Source organism: Rhododendron vialii, chromosome 4a, assembly GCF_030253575.1.
Source record: "Rhododendron vialii isolate Sample 1 chromosome 4a, ASM3025357v1".
Taxonomy (NCBI): Eukaryota; Viridiplantae; Streptophyta; class Magnoliopsida; order Ericales; family Ericaceae; genus Rhododendron; species Rhododendron vialii.
In genome coordinates this window covers 34,380,297-34,402,028 of record NC_080560.1, presented here as the reverse complement: position 1 = coordinate 34,402,028, position 21,732 = coordinate 34,380,297, and the positions used below count along the sequence as shown (strand labels likewise).

At 38.9% G+C, this 21,732-nt stretch overlaps 2 protein-coding genes across 5 annotated transcripts; both read left to right on the top strand.

Annotated features, from left to right (window-relative positions):
- Positions 1–446: 446 nt before the first annotated feature.
- LOC131324298 (nuclear transport factor 2-like) lies at positions 447–10,279 on the top strand. Of its 4 annotated transcripts, none has more exons than XM_058356219.1 (10): positions 447–582; positions 748–859; positions 1,994–2,128; positions 5,830–6,136; positions 6,857–7,137; positions 7,599–7,773; positions 8,000–8,121; positions 8,212–8,277; positions 8,809–8,890; positions 9,850–10,279. In XM_058356219.1, exons 2-10 carry the CDS (start codon positions 812–814, stop codon positions 10,026–10,028), a joined length of 1,395 nt encoding a protein of 464 aa, XP_058212202.1. In that variant the 5' UTR covers positions 447–582; positions 748–811; the 3' UTR covers positions 10,029–10,279. The 4 variants fall into 4 exon arrangements, with proteins under 4 accessions (XP_058212202.1, XP_058212200.1, XP_058212201.1 ...); XM_058356217.1 differs by having other exon boundaries at positions 7,599–7,791; XM_058356218.1 differs by having other exon boundaries at positions 7,593–7,773.
- A 503-nt stretch (positions 10,280–10,782) lies between these two features.
- LOC131324296 (uncharacterized) lies at positions 10,783–13,589 on the top strand. The gene has a single exon (XM_058356213.1). It carries the CDS (start codon positions 11,652–11,654, stop codon positions 13,155–13,157), a length of 1,506 nt encoding a protein of 501 aa, XP_058212196.1. The 5' UTR covers positions 10,783–11,651; the 3' UTR covers positions 13,158–13,589.
- Positions 13,590–21,732: the final 8,143 nt, after the last annotated feature.

Below are 21,732 nucleotides of genomic sequence, written 5' to 3'. Positions count from 1 at the left end.
TTGATTTGGGGGTGTTAGAAAAATCAAGTAGGGGTGGGCATCATGTTGTGTTCGTGTCGTGCCATCTCAGTTCGTGTCAGAATACTCTCAACTCTAACCTAACCTGTTTAGCTTTTTGTGTTTTCGTGTCATGTTATATTCTTGTTGTGTGTCAAAAATAGCCGACCCTAACCCGCTAACTTCGTGTCATGTTCGTGTTCGTGTCGTGTTATCGTGTCCTTCCATAAATTCTCGTGTCGTGTCTTCTTGTGTCAGAATTCTCTCAACCCTAACTTGACATATTTAGTTTCTTGTGTTATCGTGTTGTTTTATATTCGTATTATGTGTCAGAAATAACTGATTCTAACCTGCTAACTTCGTGTCGTAAATTTCCACCCGTAAAATCAAGCATCCCTTATTAGAAAATCCAATACTTTATGGTGCAAAGTGTAATTTTTCCGAACATACACAGCCGTAAAATGGCAGCTACAAAAACCAGTGGCGAAGAGCACACTAGCAGGCAGCCACCAGGGCCAGCAGCTCCATATATACGACACAACACATGCATAAGTGCCCTTTCCTCTCCCATTCTTCCCATTTCAGGTCTCTCTCTCTCTCTCTCTCTACCCCTGCATTTCCTACTCACACTCAGAATCTCGCTTTTCTTTTTTTGTATTCTCGAAATTACGTTTCTGTTTCTCTTTCTGGATGATTATTTATGCCCTTGTTGATGTTAGTCTTTTCAATTTCCGCCACTTGATTTTTCAGATCTATGGTCGGGTTGAAGCTTTAGGGTTTTAGTGGGTTTTTTCCCCTCTCGAGAGCACTGGTCATGGCCACTCCGTTTCACAACTTCCACTTGCCCGTCACTGCTGCTCAGGTCCTCTCTCTCTCTCTCTCTCTCTCTCTCTCTCTCTCTCTCTCTGTGTGTGTGTGTGTATTTGGGTAGAGTGAAAATGCAAGAACGAGAAGGAAAAAAGAAACTTTGCTTGTGTCTTTTTGTTTCTTGGTTTGGCGGTCAGGGTGTCTGGGCCAGCTTTCGTGCACCTCGACTTATCCCTTCCAGTCCGTTCAAAGCTAGGCCATCCAGGCCATCCATACTGGGACTAGGAGATTGACAAGAAATTCCTTTCTTGCTGCTTGACCCAAAGAATCGAACCGTCGTCAATTGTGTGGGGAGCAAACCCACCAATCAACCGGATTAATCTTTAGGGCTCACTTTGCTCGTGTTTGATTGGCATGAAAGTGCTAGAAAGTGAATTTTCTTGTGCTACCCATTTAAGAATGGTTACATAGCTTTCACTTTCTTGTTAAAAACACAAGAAATAAAATGTTCTTGAGAAAGTTGTCACCTCCTATGACACTTCCCATTATGCCCATAATTTTTTGATTATTTCATTGTGAAGTTGTATGTTAAGGGTAAGTTTATAAGTATTTTCTTGCAGAATTTTAACAGAACTTTTCATTTTTATCAAAAACATAAATTTCCTTTAGACTCTCTTTTCTTTCACTTGACTTTCTCTCATTTCACTTTCCAATGTAATTTTCTTTCTAATCCAACGGACCCCAGAGGTGTGTAGGTTCTTGTTTGTATGTAGTTCTATATGTAAGTGTCAAGGTAGATGTGTGTAAGACCAGGAGAGGTAGGATTAAATATGAAAATAGTTGTGAGTTGATTGGGGCCAATGTAAGATAGGTTCAGTGGTCATAGACTAGGGTGGTCTGGTGACTCTGGTGAGATACAACCAAAAAAAGGTGATAAGATTACTAGTAAAGGCCAAGGGGAACACCTAAATTGATTTGGGGAGGGAAACACTTAAACTAATATGAGGTGATGTTGTAAAACATGACATCTACTTGTTAAACGTTAAGTCTTTGAACCGATAGAATGGCAAAACAAGATTCATGTAGCCAACTTTAGTTTATTGGCACACAAGACTTAATTTGGTTTCCTTATATGTCAGTATTTTCTCAGTCTACTTTCTCTAAAAATCTCAGTTATGGGTGGTTTCAGGTTGGCACGTACTTTGTTGGGCAGTATTACCAGGTACTTCAACACCAACCTGAGTTTATTCATCAGTTCTACAGCGATGCCAGCACTATGATTCGTATCGACGGTGATGCAAGAGAGACAGCCACGGCAATGCTGGTATGTGTTTTTTAAATTCGGTTTTATTACTGTGATTGTGTGTTATGTTTTTTTGTTAGAGTGTTAGTATGATTTTTAAGTGTTTGAAATAGACTTGCTGGCAGTTGTCAGACAGTCAAATAATGTGATTTCTACTTTGGGAACGGGTTTTTTTTCCTTGTCAAATTAATTATCATCTTTTGTTTCTCATTTTGGTGTTGGAACTTGGACCGTTCTAGGACATATGTGATTCTTGTACAATGTTCACACTTACTGTTCTGAGTCCTCACAAAATTTGTGGAGTTCGGAAATCTCTGGGTGTTTTGTGACTTTGTTCTTGTGTATTTTCCATTAAAAATATTGAGCATATAAGAAAGCTCATATAGCTGACATGGACCAGTGCAAGTGTGCATTTTCTTTGCATTGCAATATCAAGGAAACAAGGTAACTTTGTCATTGAAGATAAGGATAAGTGTCCTTTGGTTACTGCAAAATAAGGATCTTGCCTTCTACATCCCGGAGGCCATGCCATTTCGTATAATGGGAACCCTAGTAGCTGTGGGCATGCCTAAAATGAGAACCATAATTTTCAGAAAAGGCGTAGACATGTAGATATGGGAATGGCCGGTTTTCATGTTAAGTGTTTAAATGCAAGTTTGCAGCCTCTCGGTTTCTGTTAGTCAAAACACCAGAATTGATTGGAAGCGGAATTTGGATGTCTTTGTGTGATTGAGTAGATTAGGAGGGTGAGAAAAATGGAGTTTCCCGTGGCACAAAGTGCTAACCAGTGCACGAGGCTCTGACTACTATCAGGCCTAGTGACTGTGAGTCTGTGACACTACCGGTATTTAATCATATGTGACTATAGCTGACTATAACTATGTTGAATCGAGTTAGAACTTGGAACATCCAATTTATACTCCACTACTCCCTTTCTTGTATATGAATATGTGGGTGTCTCTCCCTTCAATTAAGTTGGCCAGTTTTATTTAAAATTGGAGGGGAGCAAAGCTAATTTGACGAGGGGAAGGGGTTGGGGCCATGGGGGATTGGATATTTAACAAGATATTGTTATTTAGAGTGGTGGGGGGAGAAAGGGGCTATGGGGGATTGGATATTTAACAAGATATTGTTATTTAGAGTGGTGGGGGGAGAAAGGTGTTCAACGAGGGGGAGGAAGATGATTTTACGTCCTAATTTTTATCCTTTATGTTTCTTCCGATGGATTAAGATCACATGCATTGGTAATACTACACATTGTAACGAGTACTACAATAAACTATATCGTGGGCCTGCTAAAATTAGTAAATTATCATTCTGTACAATGAACTGGTTTCTCAATCTAAGTGGCTTTATAAAGTTAGAAATAGGCTACAAAGTCAGAAAATTGCCATCCCGAAGGGATTGGCTACTGACAACAGTTCCTTCTCCTAGGATCTCTCTCTCTCTCTCTTTCTCTCTCTCTCTCTCTCTCTCTCTCTCTCTCTCTCTCCCCTTGTTTTGGGATAAATGGAGGATGAATGCTGGGCTGATGGATATTGGCTATGAGATGGTTTTGAATGTTCCCGCCAGATATCTAGAATCCTAGTTCTTTCAGTTTGTGCTATAGCAACACTTAACTCTTTTTAAATTACTCCATCCTAGATGATGACGATCCTTTGTTCGTGTATATTCCTCCTTTCTCTCCCTCCTTTCTCTCAGACACATTGCACAGTGTTGGAAAGCGGAAACGACTAGGTATCAATCACACACAATCAAAACACTACTCTTTTATTAATCTTGAACAGAAAACACAAACACAATTACTCATCTCACTCATTCTCTCTCGTCAATTTCCCTCCCACTAGCGGTGGGGGGGAGTACCCCGCAGGGGCTCCCTCTTTCTCATGTCTCTCTCTCTCTCTCTCTCTCTCTCTCTCTCTCTCTCTCTCTCTCTCTCTCTCAATTCCCACACTTTTACACTACGACTTGTACACATATATATAGGATACAAGCTCTAATCAAACAAAAGACAAATTTCATGAAATCACCCGCGCGCCTACCAAATTGGACTTTCAAGACCAATTCTTATCCAATCAATCTTTGACAAAATCTCTTAGCCTGATCCTAATCCTTGAACATGTTTCTCATGTGTAAATCAAGCTTACCATATTTCAACACACAGTACCTCTCCTTGCTGGGTAGGTTAAGTATCTACAACCACCAGAGAAGAAGTTGAACACAATCTGTTTGGGTTTACTGTTAATCCCAATGACAACCACATTGCCTCTTCCTTGTTCCTTAACACTTAAAAGGTCCCCACCTGACATATTTTATTCTTATTCTTCCCAAAAAGTTAGGTTGAAGGATGTTAATCTCAGGACCTTCAAAAAAAGTTATAGGCCGACTAACCTGACCTAATTTTTGATTTTATATTGTTGGTTTTGCTGGAAAATAAATTTGGAGATGGTTATTTCTTTTTTATACATTTACTTTGATATCATTTTTCAGTTTTTTAGATTCTGTAGGGATATTGTTTATTTTAAGTCAACTCTATTGGAGATGGCAAATAAATAACTCTAAATTCGCACCTCAATCCGACATCTTGATGTTAATAATTTTTTGTGCAGTCAATGTGCTTGTCACTTTTGCACATTTAAAACTATGATAGAGTTGTATTTTATCCATTTTGTGCATAATGGGACTTCTGGCATCTTCAAATAAAACGTTTCGATGTTGTACATTATTAAGCGCTCTTGCTGAACAAAAGATTTGCTTTGCATTTTGTGTTCATGCCATTTTCTTCTCTTTGTTCTCTCTATCTCTCTTTTAGCCAGATTGAGGAGATGCAATGGCCAGGTTGAGAGAATCTACATTTTCACAGCCATTGTTTTTATCAATGCAAAGACCTGTTGACCTTTTGCTTTCATTTTACGATCATTGTTGTTTTACTACAATTTTTTCCAATTCTGGGACTTTCCAATTAACCAGAGTAAAAGAACTGTCTAGTTTCCTGTTGTGATATGCTCCAAAACTGCAAGCACCTTTTGTTGAAATGAATTATTGTCATTAGAAATGTTCTTGGTTTTGGCTTTCCTAGTATGTGAGGTCAATGTTATCTTGCCCTTCACTTGCTCTAGTTCTTAAGTTGTTGAGATCTGTGCATATATATCATGGTGATTAGATTTTGGAGTGATAGTTCCCAACATAGCCGATTGCCATCTTCTGATCCACCTTTATGCCACTGGTTAGAATTCCTCGTGCTACCTTAATAATTGCATTGCACACTCATTTCGTGTAAGGTATAGGCAGGAGGAAGGACCTAATTGTAATGAATAGAAAATTTGGCTATTAGTTATGAAGTGGCAACCATATAGCGAGACATGTCCTAGTTTGCTTCAACAAGGTGCACTTGATCTTCATGCTAATCTACAGTGTTGTGTTGCGAGTAAGACATGTGTTGTGCGGTAATGATTTAAAATCTTGCGTCTAATCAATGTTTTGTAGTCTCTGTGACTAAGAAAGTTATGTAACTTGTAGTTGGCACAATACTTACTATAGCTCCTACCTATTTTTCTTAATTGCATAATTGTCCTTGTTAATTTCGTTGTTTTGTCTTGCTTCGTAAATGCCTCTCTGTGGTATTGTACAGTTCTACTGTATTTTCAGCTAGTATCCTTGTTTTCTAAATAATAGCCATTTGGATTAACTTATTTCCTTTTCTTTCACTTGTTTTGTGGCAGGAAATTCATACACTTGCTATGTCTCTAAATTACGTGGGAATAGAAGTAAAGACAGCACATTCCCTTGAATCATGGAATCGGGGTGTTCTTGTCATGGTTTCGGGTTCTGTGCATATAAAGGACTTCAGTAGCAGGAGGAAATTTGTGCAAACTTTTTTCCTTGCACCTCAAGAAAAAGGCTACTTCATTCTCAATGATATCTTTCACTTCGTTGAAGAGGAACAAATTCGCCACCATCCAGTACCATACTTAATGCAGAGCAATCTTGGTTCCAAACTAAATCCTTCAACTACCATACGGGAACAAGGTATTACAATCGAAGATGTGGTTTGAAGATTGCAAATTACCTGACCCGGGATCTTTGTTACTGGGAGTGGCTTCACTTTCTTTATTCTAAACAGGGCAAGAAACTATTTATGTATCACTTTCTAAGAAATATTCCGCAAATCTCTCACTTCATTGCAAAAATTTTGATAGTCAAACAAATGGACTGGTTAACTACCAATTGGTGGTTGTTTAAACCTTTTTGTGGGGGATAAGCGATTTAGGATAGAGGTTCACATAACCATAAAAAGGGAGAGATGCAATTCAATCATACTAGGGTAAAAAGGAGTGAGCTAAATAACTGGTTATGGAACAAATATAATGGTACAAACTTTCTTTGGCCTTGTTTGTTACCACCTAACAGTGTATATGGCTTTGAAATAGTTAGCCAAAAAGTATTCAAAACTCACATTTTTAAAGTTTGACTTTTTGAGCCTTAAAATCTTAAAACATGAATCGATTGAAGTACCTTTCTGAAGTACAGCTGCCTTCCAAATTTTGAGCCAAATTAGCTGGGAAAAATGGAAACAAATGGCAATTGGCACCAATGTTATTCTGTGTAATTCGTCGACAAGATGGCTGGCTTCTTCATTGGATTTCAATTTTGCAGCTCTAGATGTAGTTCGTTTTGTTTTTCATATGCATACTGGAAGTATGTTGGTTCCTTTTTAGAACTCTGGCGAAAAAATTATGGCTTTTGCAGTATCCAACTACATGCCAGTATCCAACTACATGCTGGGCAGAGAAATCCAGTCAAGGGAGTTTGTGGATCCTGCTGATATCATAGAAAATGGTCTCGATTATGGTTACAGGTTCTCAGAGCAACGACTGCAGCATAGCCCTGAGGCTGAATGTATTCTTGAAGACAATTTTCCTGAGTCTAATGGTTCTTTTCAAAATTCAATCAACCCTGTATCAGATCACCTGTCTGCTCCAGTTGAGGAACTTATTGAGGAGCCCCGAAAGCATACTTATGCTTCTATTGTATGTATTACTTAGTTCCTGCTTTCGATACATAAAGGATAATTTATAGCATGTGGCTTCAAGAGTAGTGTGATGATGTTGAGAACAAAAGGAGAGGATAATCTTCCTCTCCCCCCCATCGCCCCCTCTAGAGCGACTTCTAGTGTTGAAATTTTGATCCAACCACACACAAATTTACACTCTCAAAAAGGGGGAGGGTCCCTCGCACACCATAAATCTACTCACACACACACACACACACTCACAAAGGGTGTGTGTTTGACCCTCTCCCTTCGTGTTTGTGTAAATTTGTAATTTTTTTTGGCCATTATTGATTAGTGAACTCACATAAAGGGGCATCTGTTTCTGGTTTTTTTCCTGTATACATTTTACTTACTGTTGTGGTCCATGAGTGCATTGCATATAGCTACTAGTCTAACCTAGCGACGGACTCTCTGCTTGATTGTCATTGAAAGTTGCAGGTTGCTAAAGTACATCCAGCAATATCTCAGCCCTCTGTGAACAAGTCCATGTTTCCTGCTTCAGAGTGGAATCATACACCAGAAGCACCTACTCAGCAGTCTGTTGCATCATCAACTGCCATAGAAAGTTCATGGGCGGAGACTCCAGAGGAGTTTTCAGCTGTGGGAGATGAAGGTCAATGTTTCCTGGCATGTAATCTATAGTTAGAGTGTGTTGCTGTGGCAGCTGTATTGGAGGGTCCTCTTATGCGGGATCCTTGTTGATAACAATATTAAATTGAGCAAATCATGTCATGAGTTTTTGTCATTTCCTTTTCATCTTACAAACGTATTCATCATAAGTACATGCACCTTGTTGGATGCCGTTTCCTGACTTTTTCCAAATATCTGAATGTTCTCAGATGAAATAAAGTCAGTTTATGTGAGAAACTTGCCACTCATAGTGTCTGCTTCCGAAATTGAGGAGGAATTCAAGAAGTTTGGTAAACTCAAACCTGATGCTGTGGCCATTAGAAACCGGAAGGTTGATTCTTTTAGCTTCCCTCATGTAGTATCATTGCAGTTTTGACTAAGAAGAAAACTAACACGTGACCTGTGCCTTATTGATGTGCAGGAAATTGGTGTTTGCTATGCGTTTGTCGAATTTGAAGACATTACTGGCGTTCAAAATGCAATCAAGGTCTGAATGTATATCAGTATACTTATTGTCTTATATGATATGGTTCTTGAGTTTATTCACAATAAGATTATATCATCATTCAAAGCTCTTTATCTATTCTGCTTTTTAACTAGTTGCTCAAATCTTCCTTGTGCCAACCTTTTTCTTATCCATCTATAGGATTATGGCTACTATATGTTTTTCTAGATTTAAATGAATGTTTTGCTTTACTTTATGTTCTATCAATTGGCATCGGTCTGTTTTTGAGCTTTAATTTCTAATTTGGTAATTTAAGGCTTCTGGCAAGCATCCAAAATTTTCAAGTTCAAACCATTATTGGAATTCTTTTTCAAAGTCTCCTTTCTGCACTGGCTACTCAAGTTCAGCATTTTATTTACCTTCTCTCTGTCCTTTTTCCTTTGTGGTTTTATTTGTATTGTGCGATGATAATTATTACTGGTGTGGACGGTGCTTGGTCTTGTATGGCAAATGTTACCTTTCCTGCATTCTAGCATAAAGCTGGCCCTTGGATTTCTCTGATTCTTCCTGCAGGCTTCTACACTTCAGATAGCTGGACAACAAGTATTCATTGAAGAGCGGAGAGCGAACAGTGCTTATGCATTTCGAGGAGGAAGTAAGTACTTGAATCCTCCTAAAATTTGAACAGACTAAGGTTTTTCTGACAATGTGAGGTAGTACATTTCCATTTCATCGTTACATCCTATGATAACAGTCCTAAACATATGTTACCTCACACATACCTATTGCCGCTTGACTGTATGTTGGCTTGTCCCACTTGAACTCTCTGTGCTGTCTTGATAACTTCAAAACCTATTTGTGTATTAGATATAGGCTTTAGAACGTTCTGCTCTAAAATTTAGTATCATTGAAGCATTTTTCTGAATGCATTGTTCTAGTAAGTGAGAAACATTTTAACTGTACATCATGGGGAAAGTTGGTTATTGAACACAATTACATATTAATATAGTCTAGCAAGTTGTATAATTCAGCTTGTGAGCATATCAATTGTTTGATATTCCACAGTCGAACCGTTTCATATTTGTTTAGTTGAGTAAACATTGTTTTCTTTAGAGGTACTAAATTTCACTTTCTGAGGGCAGCAACTCCATGAAAGTGAAGCCATGGTCTAGGTCTCCACCCCTACCTTGCCAATTCAACCCAGCTGACAGCATTGTGGCCTATGGGGCATTTCCCACCCCCCCTCGTTTGGCCATTCTTTAAAGCTGATATTTGCACAGGGGCAATGGTTTGGTGGTTCCAAGATGAACATAAGGTGAATAGGTTCAAACGTTAAGGTAGCCGCTTTGTGCACGTAATGCCAAAGGTTAGGTCTCCCAATCCCTTGCAGACCCTTTATGATCTAAATTGGGTGTAGTTCTTCCCCCCTTGGAACACAAAGAAACGTGACATTTGATGGGGAGACATGGCTTTTCTTCGTGTGTGTGCATGATCTGCAATAAATATTATTGGACTAAAAATAGTTTCAGACTCAATGATCTGTTGCTCTAACATCAAACATCTTTTGCTTCCTTTTTGATGTAATTTTTGTTACAATCGAGTTGTTTTGAACAGGACGGGGTAGAGGGAGGGGTGGCTACACAATGGAGGCTCCAAGGGGACGTTTTGGTAATCGGAGTTTTGGCAGGGGAAATAGCCACGACGGAGGTGACCACCGGGACTTCAACAGACCAAGAGGAAATGGTCTCTATAGACCAACTATGCGCCAAGTGTCTGTAAGTGGACAAAACTAATCAGAGTGAAAGACTTCCTATCAAGCACAGTAAAAAAGGAAGAAAAAAAGAAGAGGGTTTTGCATCAAGTATATTTCTAGGAGGCATTTCAAATAGTATATGCAGGAAAGATTTGCATATCAAAATTTTGGGGAATGCCTTTGAGTTCCATGTTTTTTTCTCTTTGTGCATGGCCTAATTCAAAAGGTAACGATTTTGCAATTTTGAGCTCTGCTTTAGTTGGTAAAATGAACTTCTTCTTGTTTGGCCTACTTATCCTCGTTTTTTTTTTTTTTGGTGCCTAACTAGCAGATTTATCGTCCATTTCGTGTGGTTGTTTGTGTGTATGCTCAAAGGAAAAAAGTGACAAATAAACTGGAGATGGATTATAATTCCAACATTAGGAGCATTATGACTTCTTTTACGATTAGTACTAGTCTACTAGATAAATGAAAGTTTAGCCCTTTTGTTGTCGAGTTGTTTTTCTCATAACAGGGAAGGTCTACCTTTAGAGTGAACCTATCGGTAAGCGATACGAATATAGCCAGGTAGTAAAACTTTTCACTAACTCGTTTAAGCTGAACCACAAATAAACTTTGGAACAATCCACATAGGGTCTAGGTAAAAAACATAGAGAAAACCAAGTATGCAGAGTATGGAAATTATGGACCTTCATAAGTTGTCATAAAAAGTCTCACACCTATTAGCACAATTTTAGATGTTAAGGAGTATAAGTTTGGCTAACTTCTTAGGGGCCTTTTGGCATGGGTTTTTTTTTTTTTGGGTTTTTGTTAATCTTTATTTTTATTGGTTTTTGTTAATCTTTATAAGATTTGACTAAAAAAAATTTAAACCATATTTTTCGTCTTGATAGAAATTTTAAAAGTATAGTTCAAGTTGAAAAGAAATCATAATAAGACAACGGAAGAGACCATTTTTATTTTTATTTTTGGCTTTTTGGGTCATTTTTGTCGCCTTATATGATATTATTCAACTTTGGTTCATGTTTTTATACCTTTTCAAATCCCCTCATCGAGACGGAAAACATGGTGTAAAAATTTGACTTGAATGTTGTAGAAGATTAAGAGTAAGAAACCAAAGACCGTGCTAAAAAACCCTTGAAAAGACCCTTGAAAAGTTAGGCCAGGCTCACCAGAGTTGCAACTTTTTAGTGTTAGTGCTATGAGAAAACCCAATCACAAAATGCAACCGAAGGGTGTGTGTGTGTGTGTGTGTTTATTTATTTAATTATAGAAAAACTAGTTACTTTGTGTACGTCCTTATCTAAGGATGGGTTTAAGTAGATTATTACAAGTTTGTAACCTGAAATTTTGCGAAATAACAAAATTACCAAACCCCCAAAATTAGGCTTAGAGAGATGACTCCAATCCATGCATCAAACACCGGTCAAAGTGATATATTTAACTGTCTCCTCCTTTGTATTCGCTGGTCAATGTTTTCCTATGGAGAGGACTCTCTCTTCCTCCCCATTTCTCTCTGCATCTTCCTCACGTTGATGCCAGCCCTTCCCTCGTCGTCCTATCTTCGGGCGGCGGGCGGAATACTCCCCAATCACCACCACTGCTCCCGCCGCTAGGCCGTTGCTGTTGCCGTTGTCGACACCACCACCACCAAACATTACCAATGGCTCATTTAAAGCCGTTCCAGCTCTTAGAAATAAACATCATATCAGCCCAAGAATTGGAGCCCGTGTCACGAAACATGCGGACATACGCGACCGCATGGGTGCACCCCAAGCGCAAGCTCTCCACGAGCGTGGATTCCCAAGGCCGCCACAGCCCCACGTGGAACGACAAGTTCGTGTTCCGGGTCGACGAGGAGTTCCTCCGCACGGACACGTCCGCGGTCATGATTGAGATCTACGCCGTACACTGGCTCCGTGACACCCTGGTGGGCACGGTGCGCGTTCTCGTGGGGAATCTTGTCCCCCCTCCAACCCGTCCCCATCTCGCCAACCACCATCATTTCGGGATGCGCTTTGTCGCGCTTCAGGTCCGCCGCCCATCAGGTCGTCCCCAGGGGATACTGAACATTGGCGTGGCGGTCCTTGATAGCTCGATGCGGAGCATGCCTCTGTACACCCAGCTCAGCGCATCAGCCGTTGGCTACCGGGACTTGATGGACGACGATCACCTGAACAATCACGGTCACCAGGGCACCACCGCCCAGATCGGCAGTAGCATCACAAACGTGAAGCCGATTTTGCGTCGATCTAAAAGCGAACGGAGCGAGCGCGTTACCTTTGACGACATTTCGACTGCGAATGGGTCCATTCTCGCGATCAAGGGAAAGGCTAGTTCACTGCTTTCAGATTCCACCATTAACCCATCATCAAAGGGAAAGAGCAAGAAAGGCAAGGCAAGCTCTGTAATTAGTGGTGCAGAACTAAGGGAAAAACCAAAAGAGAGAAGCAAGAAAGGAAAGGCTAGCTCAGTTATTGGTTCAATTATTAGCAGAGACTCGAACAAGGCAAATGCCAAAACTGAAAACCCAAATCCTGATCCACCCAAAGAAAAGAAAACAATTCCCATTGAAAAACCCAAACCAGTTGAGCCCAAAATCAGCAATAAGCAGGGTGATGAAAAGATCCCAAGTAAAGAGGTCCCAACCATAACAGTAATTGGAAAACCCATTTCGAAATTCAATGGGTTTGAGTATGGGGGCCCAAAAGGGTCCTCCATAGTGAATGGAAAGTACATTTACGGAGGCCCGGTGCCCGCGAAGGCCCATTCTTTTTGGTCCGATTCGGAGGTGGGCCCGTCGCCGTCGGAAGTGGCGGCGGTGATGGCGGCAAGGGAGAGGCACCCGATAGACGACAACCAGAGCTCGGTGTTGGACGGGTGGAGCTTAGACGAGAGCGTGGAAGGGCTCCGGTCGAAGCTTGAGCGTTGGCGGACGGAGTTGCCGCCTCTCTATGATCGGAGCGGGTTTGGCAGCAGCAGTTACCGATCGACTAGTCAGCACGTGCGGAGGCATAGCGACGACGGAGGCATGGGCCTCTTTTCGTGCTTTGGAAACATATATGGGTATGAGTGCCAATGCATTTGTGGGAAGCCTCCGGACGGGAGGAGAAGCCTCAGCGGCCGGTTTCAAAGCCCGTCGGCTAGTGCGGGCCGGTCCTTCGTTTGAGCAAGGCCCAAGCCCAATAACTCTACTTAGCCCTATCCATTGGCATGCCCTTGAATGGAATATTGACATGGTTGTGAGACAAGTGACTAGAAAATGTGGGGAAAATGGTCAAGTTTGAGAATTGGGTAAATGATAGCATGAACAGAGGGAGCTCAAAATCTGAGGGCTAGGGGCCACAATAGACATTGGTGATCATTCAAGTAAGTGTGGTGTCAATTCTTCCCCCTTCTTTTTTTTCTCTTGTTATTCCTTTTTTTCGCCTTTTTTGCGTTGAATCTGTATACGTTTGAGAGCACAAGAGTGATATATAAATTATAAGCAAAGAGAAAAGGTGTATAGTTGCTGTTTGCAGAATCTCAAGACTTTCCTTCTTTATTTGTTTGAAGATATTGATGATGTTTTTTTCTTAAGATTTTGAGCTAGGGTTGTTTATCTTCGTGGTTTTTGGAAAAATTTCTTGAATGGACACACTCGTAATGCTATGCATGAAAAGAACACTTTGCATTGAATGAACTCCATCAGATTAGGACTTTTGCAAATGATATGGTGTTTGGATCATGAATTTGTGCATGAATTTATCGACCGGAAGGACAAGATAAAAGAAGAGGTAACAAGAGAACAAACGGAAACCAAATTAAAACAGAGCTATTAGGTAAATTGCTTCACAACTTTCTGATCCAAAAAGAGCTGTTGTCTTGCTCCTATGTGATTGGAAGTTGTTATTCACAATGTAGCTTGGATTCATTTTGACTTGGGAAAGGAAAAAATTGACTCATTGTGAAGTTGGGGGTAGTGCCTCATTGTCTAATATGAGTATACACTCCCTTCGGGGTTGCCTCTTTATCAGTTGCCTAGCGGGTGCCCCTTCCCCTTCTGAGTAGACTAGAAATTATAAACTCGTGTTTGATGTTCTTACAAAAAAGCGGATATAGAACATAGATCACCAATCGATTACGAAATGATCGATTCGATCTTGCTTGCTACAAGATATCTCATTAGTCATGGAAGGGTTATAGCCTAGGTATTAAATTTAGGTTATTGTTCAATCACAAATAAGGCAATAACGTATTCATGAAGTTCGTGTTTTGTGTGCTCCATAATACTGCGATTCATTGTTACTAAAAATAGTATTCGAAAAGACACTAACTACAACTAACAATACTGACTTTCGCTGAGAAAAAAAAAATAGTCCAGAAAAGATGAATTTAGAAGTTTGATTTTTATATCAATTTTTCTACATCTTGTTCATCTTCATCTTCATCTTCTTTTCTTCTCAAACTCAGATGCTAAATAACAGCTTATTCCATTTCCCATTCACATAGTTCTTGCTAGAGATAGCCATGGCCATTTAGTAAAATAAGGTTTTCCTTGGCAATTTTTTTTTTGCCATTTGGTAAACCTAATCTATGCTATCCTAAGGGACTTGGGGGAGGGGAATGGGGCTTACAAAAATCGAACCTTGCCCAAATGCATAAGGCCTCACCATTGAGGCAGCCAACCACTTGCTTTCTCCTTGGTAAATATTTGAAGTGCTAAAATTGCTGGTCTGTCTAATTTTTTTCCATGACTAGGGTACCAAACTGCTTTAAGTATTGCATGTACAAAGTTATGACAATTGTATGTCCTGTTTGGCGTTGAGAAGTGGATCACTAAGAAGGGAGATTAATATTGGACTGCCTTTCCTCAAGTTTCTTGGGGGACTGCACACTTGGCACTATTTCAGGGCTCTTCTCGAGCACGCAAAGATGATCGGAGCCGTTCACTTTTTATTAGATGGTGTCAACTTATTTTGATTGGGTATCGATATACATATATAATTTTAAGGTCCATTTATTTTCAAACAAATGGAATAAATGGGTTCGGGTTCAGTGAGTCAAAGTGAATTTTTTTTCAAGATAAATGGACCCCGAAATTATACTCCTATCTACCAATAATCGAACGATATGATTTTTTTGTATGACTGTTCTTGACACGGCCTAAAACGTGAAGGATTCCAATCATCTTCGCGTGCTCGAGAATAGCCCGGAAATGGGGCCAACCTGAGGGTGCAAAAATTTTAATTTCAAGGACGCGCACTACTACAATAATAGATGTGCGTCAGATTAAGAAGATTCACAAAGATCATGGTTTTTAGTGAAAGCATGATAAAAGGTGGTGCTTAAAATTTTTTATCTCAGTTTAAGTCCAATGCTAAGATAAAAAGTGGGTTTTAGCGCGAAATAAAAGACTTCGCTCTTGCGGCGAGATAAAAGAAAAACAACCTCACCCTTGCGGCGTAATAAAAGATTTTAGGGCGGAAAAAAATGAGATAAAAGATCTCGCTCTTGTGGCGAGATAAAAGATAAAAGATCTCGCCCTTGTGGCGTGACAAAAAAGAGAAAAGACCTTGCCCTTCTGGTGTGATAAAAGATTTTTGGGCGGAAAAGAATGAGATAAAAGATCTCGCTCTTGTGGCGAGATAAAAGAGAAAAAACCTCACCCTTGTAGCGTGATAAAAAACTTTATCGCGAAAAAAAGTGAGATAAATGATCTCACTCTTGCGGTGAGATAAAAAGCCTACCCATTTAGGCGCGCAGCCTGAATTTTCACGTAGGAGGGCTGGTACTCATTTAGGCAGACTTTGAAAAGTTATGTGAGAAAAACGATGTCATTTAAGAACTTTGAAAATTTTTTTTTCTTTTTTTACAAAAGGTAAGAAGATAAGCCCTAATTACACTTATCCCAAAAAAATTTACGTTTCATCTTCATCTTCACGCCCAAAAACGATCTCGAAAGAGAGAGAAGGCAAATCCCACAACTGGGTTCCACCAGTGCCCAGTTGCTTCTTCGACGATGGGTGAACTGTTCCACTAGTGCCCGATTTTCACGTGGGCGAGCTGTAATCTTTATGGTTTATTGTAATAGTGAAATTTAGTTATTTTGGATGTCTTTCAAGTATACGTTTGACACATTTGGTAAAAAAGAAATTATATTATTATGGCTTAGTATTGTCTGAAAAGGATTAAAATCCAATTGATAAGCCACCATTGAAATTAAAATTCAATATAAACACAAAATCCATGTGAAATGGTTAGTTTATAAAAAAAAAATCTAAAGTTTGTCTATAATGTTACAATCTGCAGTTTGTGATAATTTTCATAAAAATACAAAGCGCACATTACAACAAAAAAACACTATTGTCTACTAAATTTACTAGCTAAAATTAAATTTTTCGCCCCAAGAAAATTTTTTGGTGACCAACAACTAATTTTGATTGGCAAAAAATCTGTTGTCATATTTTTAAAAATTTTTGAACAATGTTTATATATGTATTTTTATATATTTTAATATCATGTTAATTGTATTTCAAAAAATTCAGCAAATTTTTAGGAAAGAAAAAATTTTCTCACTTTAGGAATTAAGTAAGCATAAATATTTTTATTTTTTTAATGTAACAGAAATTCTTGGCTAGCTTAGTGGTAAGGGCTTGGAAAATAACTAAGAGTGCGTGGGTTTGAAACTTGGCAATGAAAAGAAAAGATGGTCTAGTAGATATATAAAAAAAATCACGCGCAATGTTTTTCCATCTCAGTTTATGGTGCGATCATTTTGAACTTTCAATCACGGTTATAGACCGTGATCAAAAGTGACATACAAGCACAACCAGAAAAGAGAAACGATCACTCCCAAGAGAAACAATCACGGTTAATAACCCCGATAAAAGAGAAACGATCACGCCTTTTGGCCGTGATTGTTTCTCTTTTTCAATCACGGTTTTATAACCATGATAAAAGAGAGTGACTTACAATTACACCCAGATCCATAACGGTAGCAAGAGCGTGATGAAAAACTTACAATCACGGCCAATGACTGTGATCTTTATGGTTTATTGTAGTAGTGGCGGCATCACCACTCCATGCATCCAGTAATTGTATGAATTCGGGGTCACTAATAATGTTATGTCACCACCCTAGAGTGAATTGTTTCGAGCAATGCTAGGGATACAGATGTGCCCAGAGTTTTTCGATGCACGTGAATTTCACAAATACAAAATATAAGACCGACAGACAGAGAACTGTTCTGGAGACATTTGTGTTCGATTTTGTGCCCGGCCGGATGTCTATATCCGAAGCATTAGTAAATTGCCATTTACTTGTAACTTGGTACTGGTATATATCCAGTTTACTTTGGTTCGGTTCGAACGGTTTCTATACAAGCTTTTGGTCCTGGCTTTTTAGATTCTTTGTACTATCTTATGGAGTATTAGAAGTCCATAAGAAAAGCTTCTCCAACAACTAGGGTTCTTCTGCCAATACAGGGCTTACCCACAAACAGGGCCGGCCCAAAGATTTTGAATGCCCAAGGCGAAATTAAAAAAAGTGTGCCCCTAATACTCGGATCCCACTGTAAGACTTCTGAATGAGAATGCTCTGTTCCTGAGCTAAGAGGCAGAGAAGAACTCAAACATTCTCTTCCACGGTGATCCCAGCCATATTTTTTCTTTGTGAATCCGTTGACGAAACCATGTCAATTTTGCTTTCGTTCAACACCAGATTTACGCTTTGTTTGGATAGCTGGCAAATAGCTAAACATACCTTGCAAATTAGAAGTCCCAGAGAAAAATGAGAATCTTTGTTGACATTGGTGTTTATGAATTAAGTCCAGTTGTTGAATGTATCAAGTAATTTCTACAGATTCATATCATCCTTCAAGTCTTGAACAAAAGTTCAGGGTTTGCAAAGCTCTGTTTTTTCCTTTGATTCTTTAGAGGCAATGCAATTTGAGTCAAACATAAAAAAAATTTAATCCTAAAAAAACAAGAAGGATATTTTCCCCAATTCCAACACAACGCAAATCCCCAAAACTGAAACAATTAAACTACGGTAACATCAGAAAAACTATGGGAACAATATCTGTGGATACACAAACTAATACACCAATATATGTACGTAGATTTCTCTGATCTGAAATACAAAAGTTATGATAAAAAAAAAATGCAAAACAGAGGAACCCCAATCGCTGCCATCTTCACCAAAGCTAAACATATTGAGGAATGAGGACCCAACCTCGACTTTTGTCACTCTGCTCAACAATCCCTGGAAAAGCACCAGAGAGAGAGAGAGAGAGAAGCACTGGTAAGAAAATGGGTGCACTGAGGGCAAGGATTGGCGAGAGATAGGCCGCGGCGGTGGGAGGGCGGGAGAACGGCGGAAATGACATATTCGTTGAAATGGGGGTGGGCGTTTGATGGTGGCGGGATTGGGTGTCGGTGGTGGTGATGAAGATGGGAAGCAGACCATTCGATGGGGAGAGAAATATTTTGGAGAGAGAGAGAGAGAGACAAGAGGGGAGAGGGAAGGAAGAGGATGAAGATTTTGGAAGTAAAATTGGTGCATGGGCCCTCAAATTTCAAAATCCCCAATTTTTTTGAATTTTCACTAAATGTTGATGAGTGTGGCTTTGGTTTTTTTTTTTTAAATGGACCAAGTAGTTTTTTGATTTACAAAAATGCCATCGAGTTTTTGGGTCATTTGAGTTTTTGGGCCTTTATTTGCATGTTGGATGGGCATTTTTTTTAATGATATTGGGCTAAAAGGAGTCCTAGTCAAACCCAAACACTAAAAAAATTGGAGTGCCCCAAAAATGGAATTGGACATTTTTAAGATGCCCAAGGCCCAGGCCTCTTGGGCCTTGGGGTTGGGCCGGCCCTGCCCACAAAAGGAAAACATAAAGGGAAAATGACGGCCCAGGACGTGTTTGGATAATTAATACCCACCAAGGACATGCTGAGATGTTAATGCTGAAAATGTCCTTGACGGGTATTAATTATCAAAAACGTCCTTAGCCGTCATTTTCCCAAACATAAATTGGAGGAGGTGGCTTTGGGGGTATAATAGTCCAATTGACAAGGATGGCAACACAAGAGAGGTTTGGCAGTTCGAGACAGAATGCTTCAAAGGCAAACGAGGCTATAAAAAAAAAAAAAAAACTAAACTAAAACTAAAAATACTGCTTTTCTCCGTTCTAGCAATTTCAATTACATATATAACGTACGGATTTATTTCATTGTGTTGAGCTGCAACTATGGCAGAGTCAGAAATCGAAATCGGAGGGGGCCGAACTATGAAAGAACTTTTGTTACGTTGATTTTTCTGAGATTAAATCCAGATGTTTGAGTTTTTATGGAACAATTGTGTGTTAACTTGAATAATTAATCTTGAGTATTTCTACCGTCATATCATTTAACGACACGCGGTATTCTTATCGCATGGTAATTTAGGGTGCGTTTCCGCTGTATTTTTTTTTTTTGCTACAGGCTAACGATAATAATCAAGTTGTTTTCACTAAACGGTATTTTAGTTGATGTATGTGAGAAGAATGACCTACCTAAAAATTCATGAAAATATAAGTTTTAATCCATTTAGTTTAGTGAAAATATTATTAATCATAACTTAACGTGCTAAAAATGAGAAGTGTTCTTATGCATTTAATTACGGTTGAAATTTCATAATTTTTTTCAAATACCTACAAAAATATGTAAATTTCTTTGGTTTATAATTTGCTTAGTTGTTCCTCGTGAAAGTGCTTTGAAATTGGTGTGCACTCATATCTGCTTTGAGACTGGCGTCATGTGTTGTGTTTGCCTTTCAAATTCCACTGTAAGCAATATCCCACTCCATGTCAAGTTTGATGTGGAGGTCCTGCAGGTGGATTGCTGATTAATTATGATTGTGGTGTAAAGAGAACATTATGGTAGTCTATCCTTTAGTTGCTTGTTTCTAATAGTAGTAATTACTGGGAACTGGTAGTTAGAGAAGAGGAGCTACCGCAAATATTGGGTACAGTAGATAGCATTTTGTCATTTGTTGGCAACTGAGTCAAAAAGCTTCATATCTCATTTTTTTTTTGGAGATTATTGCATCCTCACGATAATTCAAATTTTTTTTTTCGTCTTTATTCAAAAAAAATTGGATTTCGGTCAAAATTTTTTACTTTTTAGATTCCTCTTGTCGTGAGAATGCAATAATCCCCAAAAAAAAATGACAATAAGCCAAGTGATACGAAAAAAATTTGAATAAGGACAAAAAATAAGCCACTTTGGCTTATTTGTCCGAACACTCTTACATGTCTAGAAAAATAAGAAATGCTAACTTCTTGTTGCTGCCTATTAGTTGTCCGTCTTTTTTCCTATTCTGTCTATGATGATTTGTGTGGTATCCAACTTGCCCAGTTCTCCTGCTAACCTTTAATGAAAGCAATATGCATTTTGAACTTGGTCTTCGGGGATTATATTCATTTGCAACCAATATGGTAGTTGAGAAGGAAAGGTAGACACATATGTTGTAGCTTTGGAGCCAAAACCGCAGTAAAAGCAAAGCTCTTCCAATTTCTGTTTCTCTGTCCCGACATTATCAAATTCTAGAGCTTGACTATATTCAAAAATTTCAAACTCTAGAATCCGAAATTTTTAAAAAATATCATATTCTAGAATCCAAAATTTATAGTGAATATCAAATTGTAGAATTCGAAAAATATATCATATATCGTACATAAAAATCCAGTCCCAAATTATTAAAGATACATCAAGCTCTAAAATTTGATAATGTCGGGACAGGTTCAGAATATGATATTTTCTAAAAAATTATGATATTGTCGTCAATTTTCAAACTCTAGAGTTTGAAATTTTGGCATAATTTCAAGTTTTAAAATCTGACAATGTCGGGCCAGAACCAGGTTAAAAATGAAGGAGTGATGAGTTAACTTTTGCTGTGATTTCAACTCTGAAACTACAACATCCATAGCTACATCTTCCAAACTTCCATTTCCATTGCACAGCCTAAATTGCTTCACTAATTTCCAAACTCTTCTAGCACTAACACATGAGAAGAAACATGTTCAATAGGGTGGTGGTGGTGGACGCTGCTTGTGTTGGTGGCGTGATGGTGGACGGTACTCATGCTGGTGGCGTGGCGGTGGTAGTCTGAAGAAGAGAAGAATAAGGGAAAAGAAGATGAAGAAATTGACAATGGGAGAGAGAGAAGGGTCGGGGGGGGGGGGGGGGGGGGGGTTGTGGTTGAGGTTCAATTTTTTGGGAGAAAATTAGGTTTGGGGCAGGGAAGGGTAATTTGGGAAGATCATGGATATTTTTGAAGTTATATGTAGCAAATTATTATAAAATTTGAATGTTTCATTTAATAAACGCTATATACAGTAAATTCGCAGTTGCATTTATAAACTTCCAAGTAGAATGTATACCTTTCTACGCATCAATTGATAAACACTAATGAATCAACTTTAGTTTCGCGTTATCCGTGCGAAACACGTTTCTAGGAGCATGATTACCATTTTTTGGATACTTTCTCATGAACCAATTTAGCGATTTCCAGAGGTTTTAGATATTATTGCCATTTGGAACGTAGTTTTATCATGTTTCGGAAAGTGACTCGGTAGGGGAGTAGCATTTCCTGTTAGCGAAGGTAATTTTCTGTTCTGGTTCTGTTTTCTTAATTGGATTTTTTTGGGTAATTGGTCCGGTTGAGATACACATAACGGTTGTGTAAAACAAAACACACAATTAATTTCTAGCCGTCCATTG

Excerpts from the sequence above, each read along its gene's own strand:
- LOC131324298 (XM_058356216.1), top strand. The coding sequence starts at position 812 with ATGGCCACTCCGTTTCACAACTTCCACTTGCCCGTCACTGCTGCTCAG. Across the intron at positions 860-1,993 it reads TGCCCGTCACTGCTGCTCAG|GTTGGCACGTACTTTGTTGG; the intron begins GTCCTCTCTCTC and ends GGGTGGTTTCAG. Across the intron at positions 8,122-8,211 it reads TGGCCATTAGAAACCGGAAG|GAAATTGGTGTTTGCTATGC; the intron begins GTTGATTCTTTT and ends ATTGATGTGCAG.
- LOC131324296 (XM_058356213.1), top strand. The coding sequence starts at position 11,652 with ATGGCTCATTTAAAGCCGTTCCAGCTCTTAGAAATAAACATCATATCA.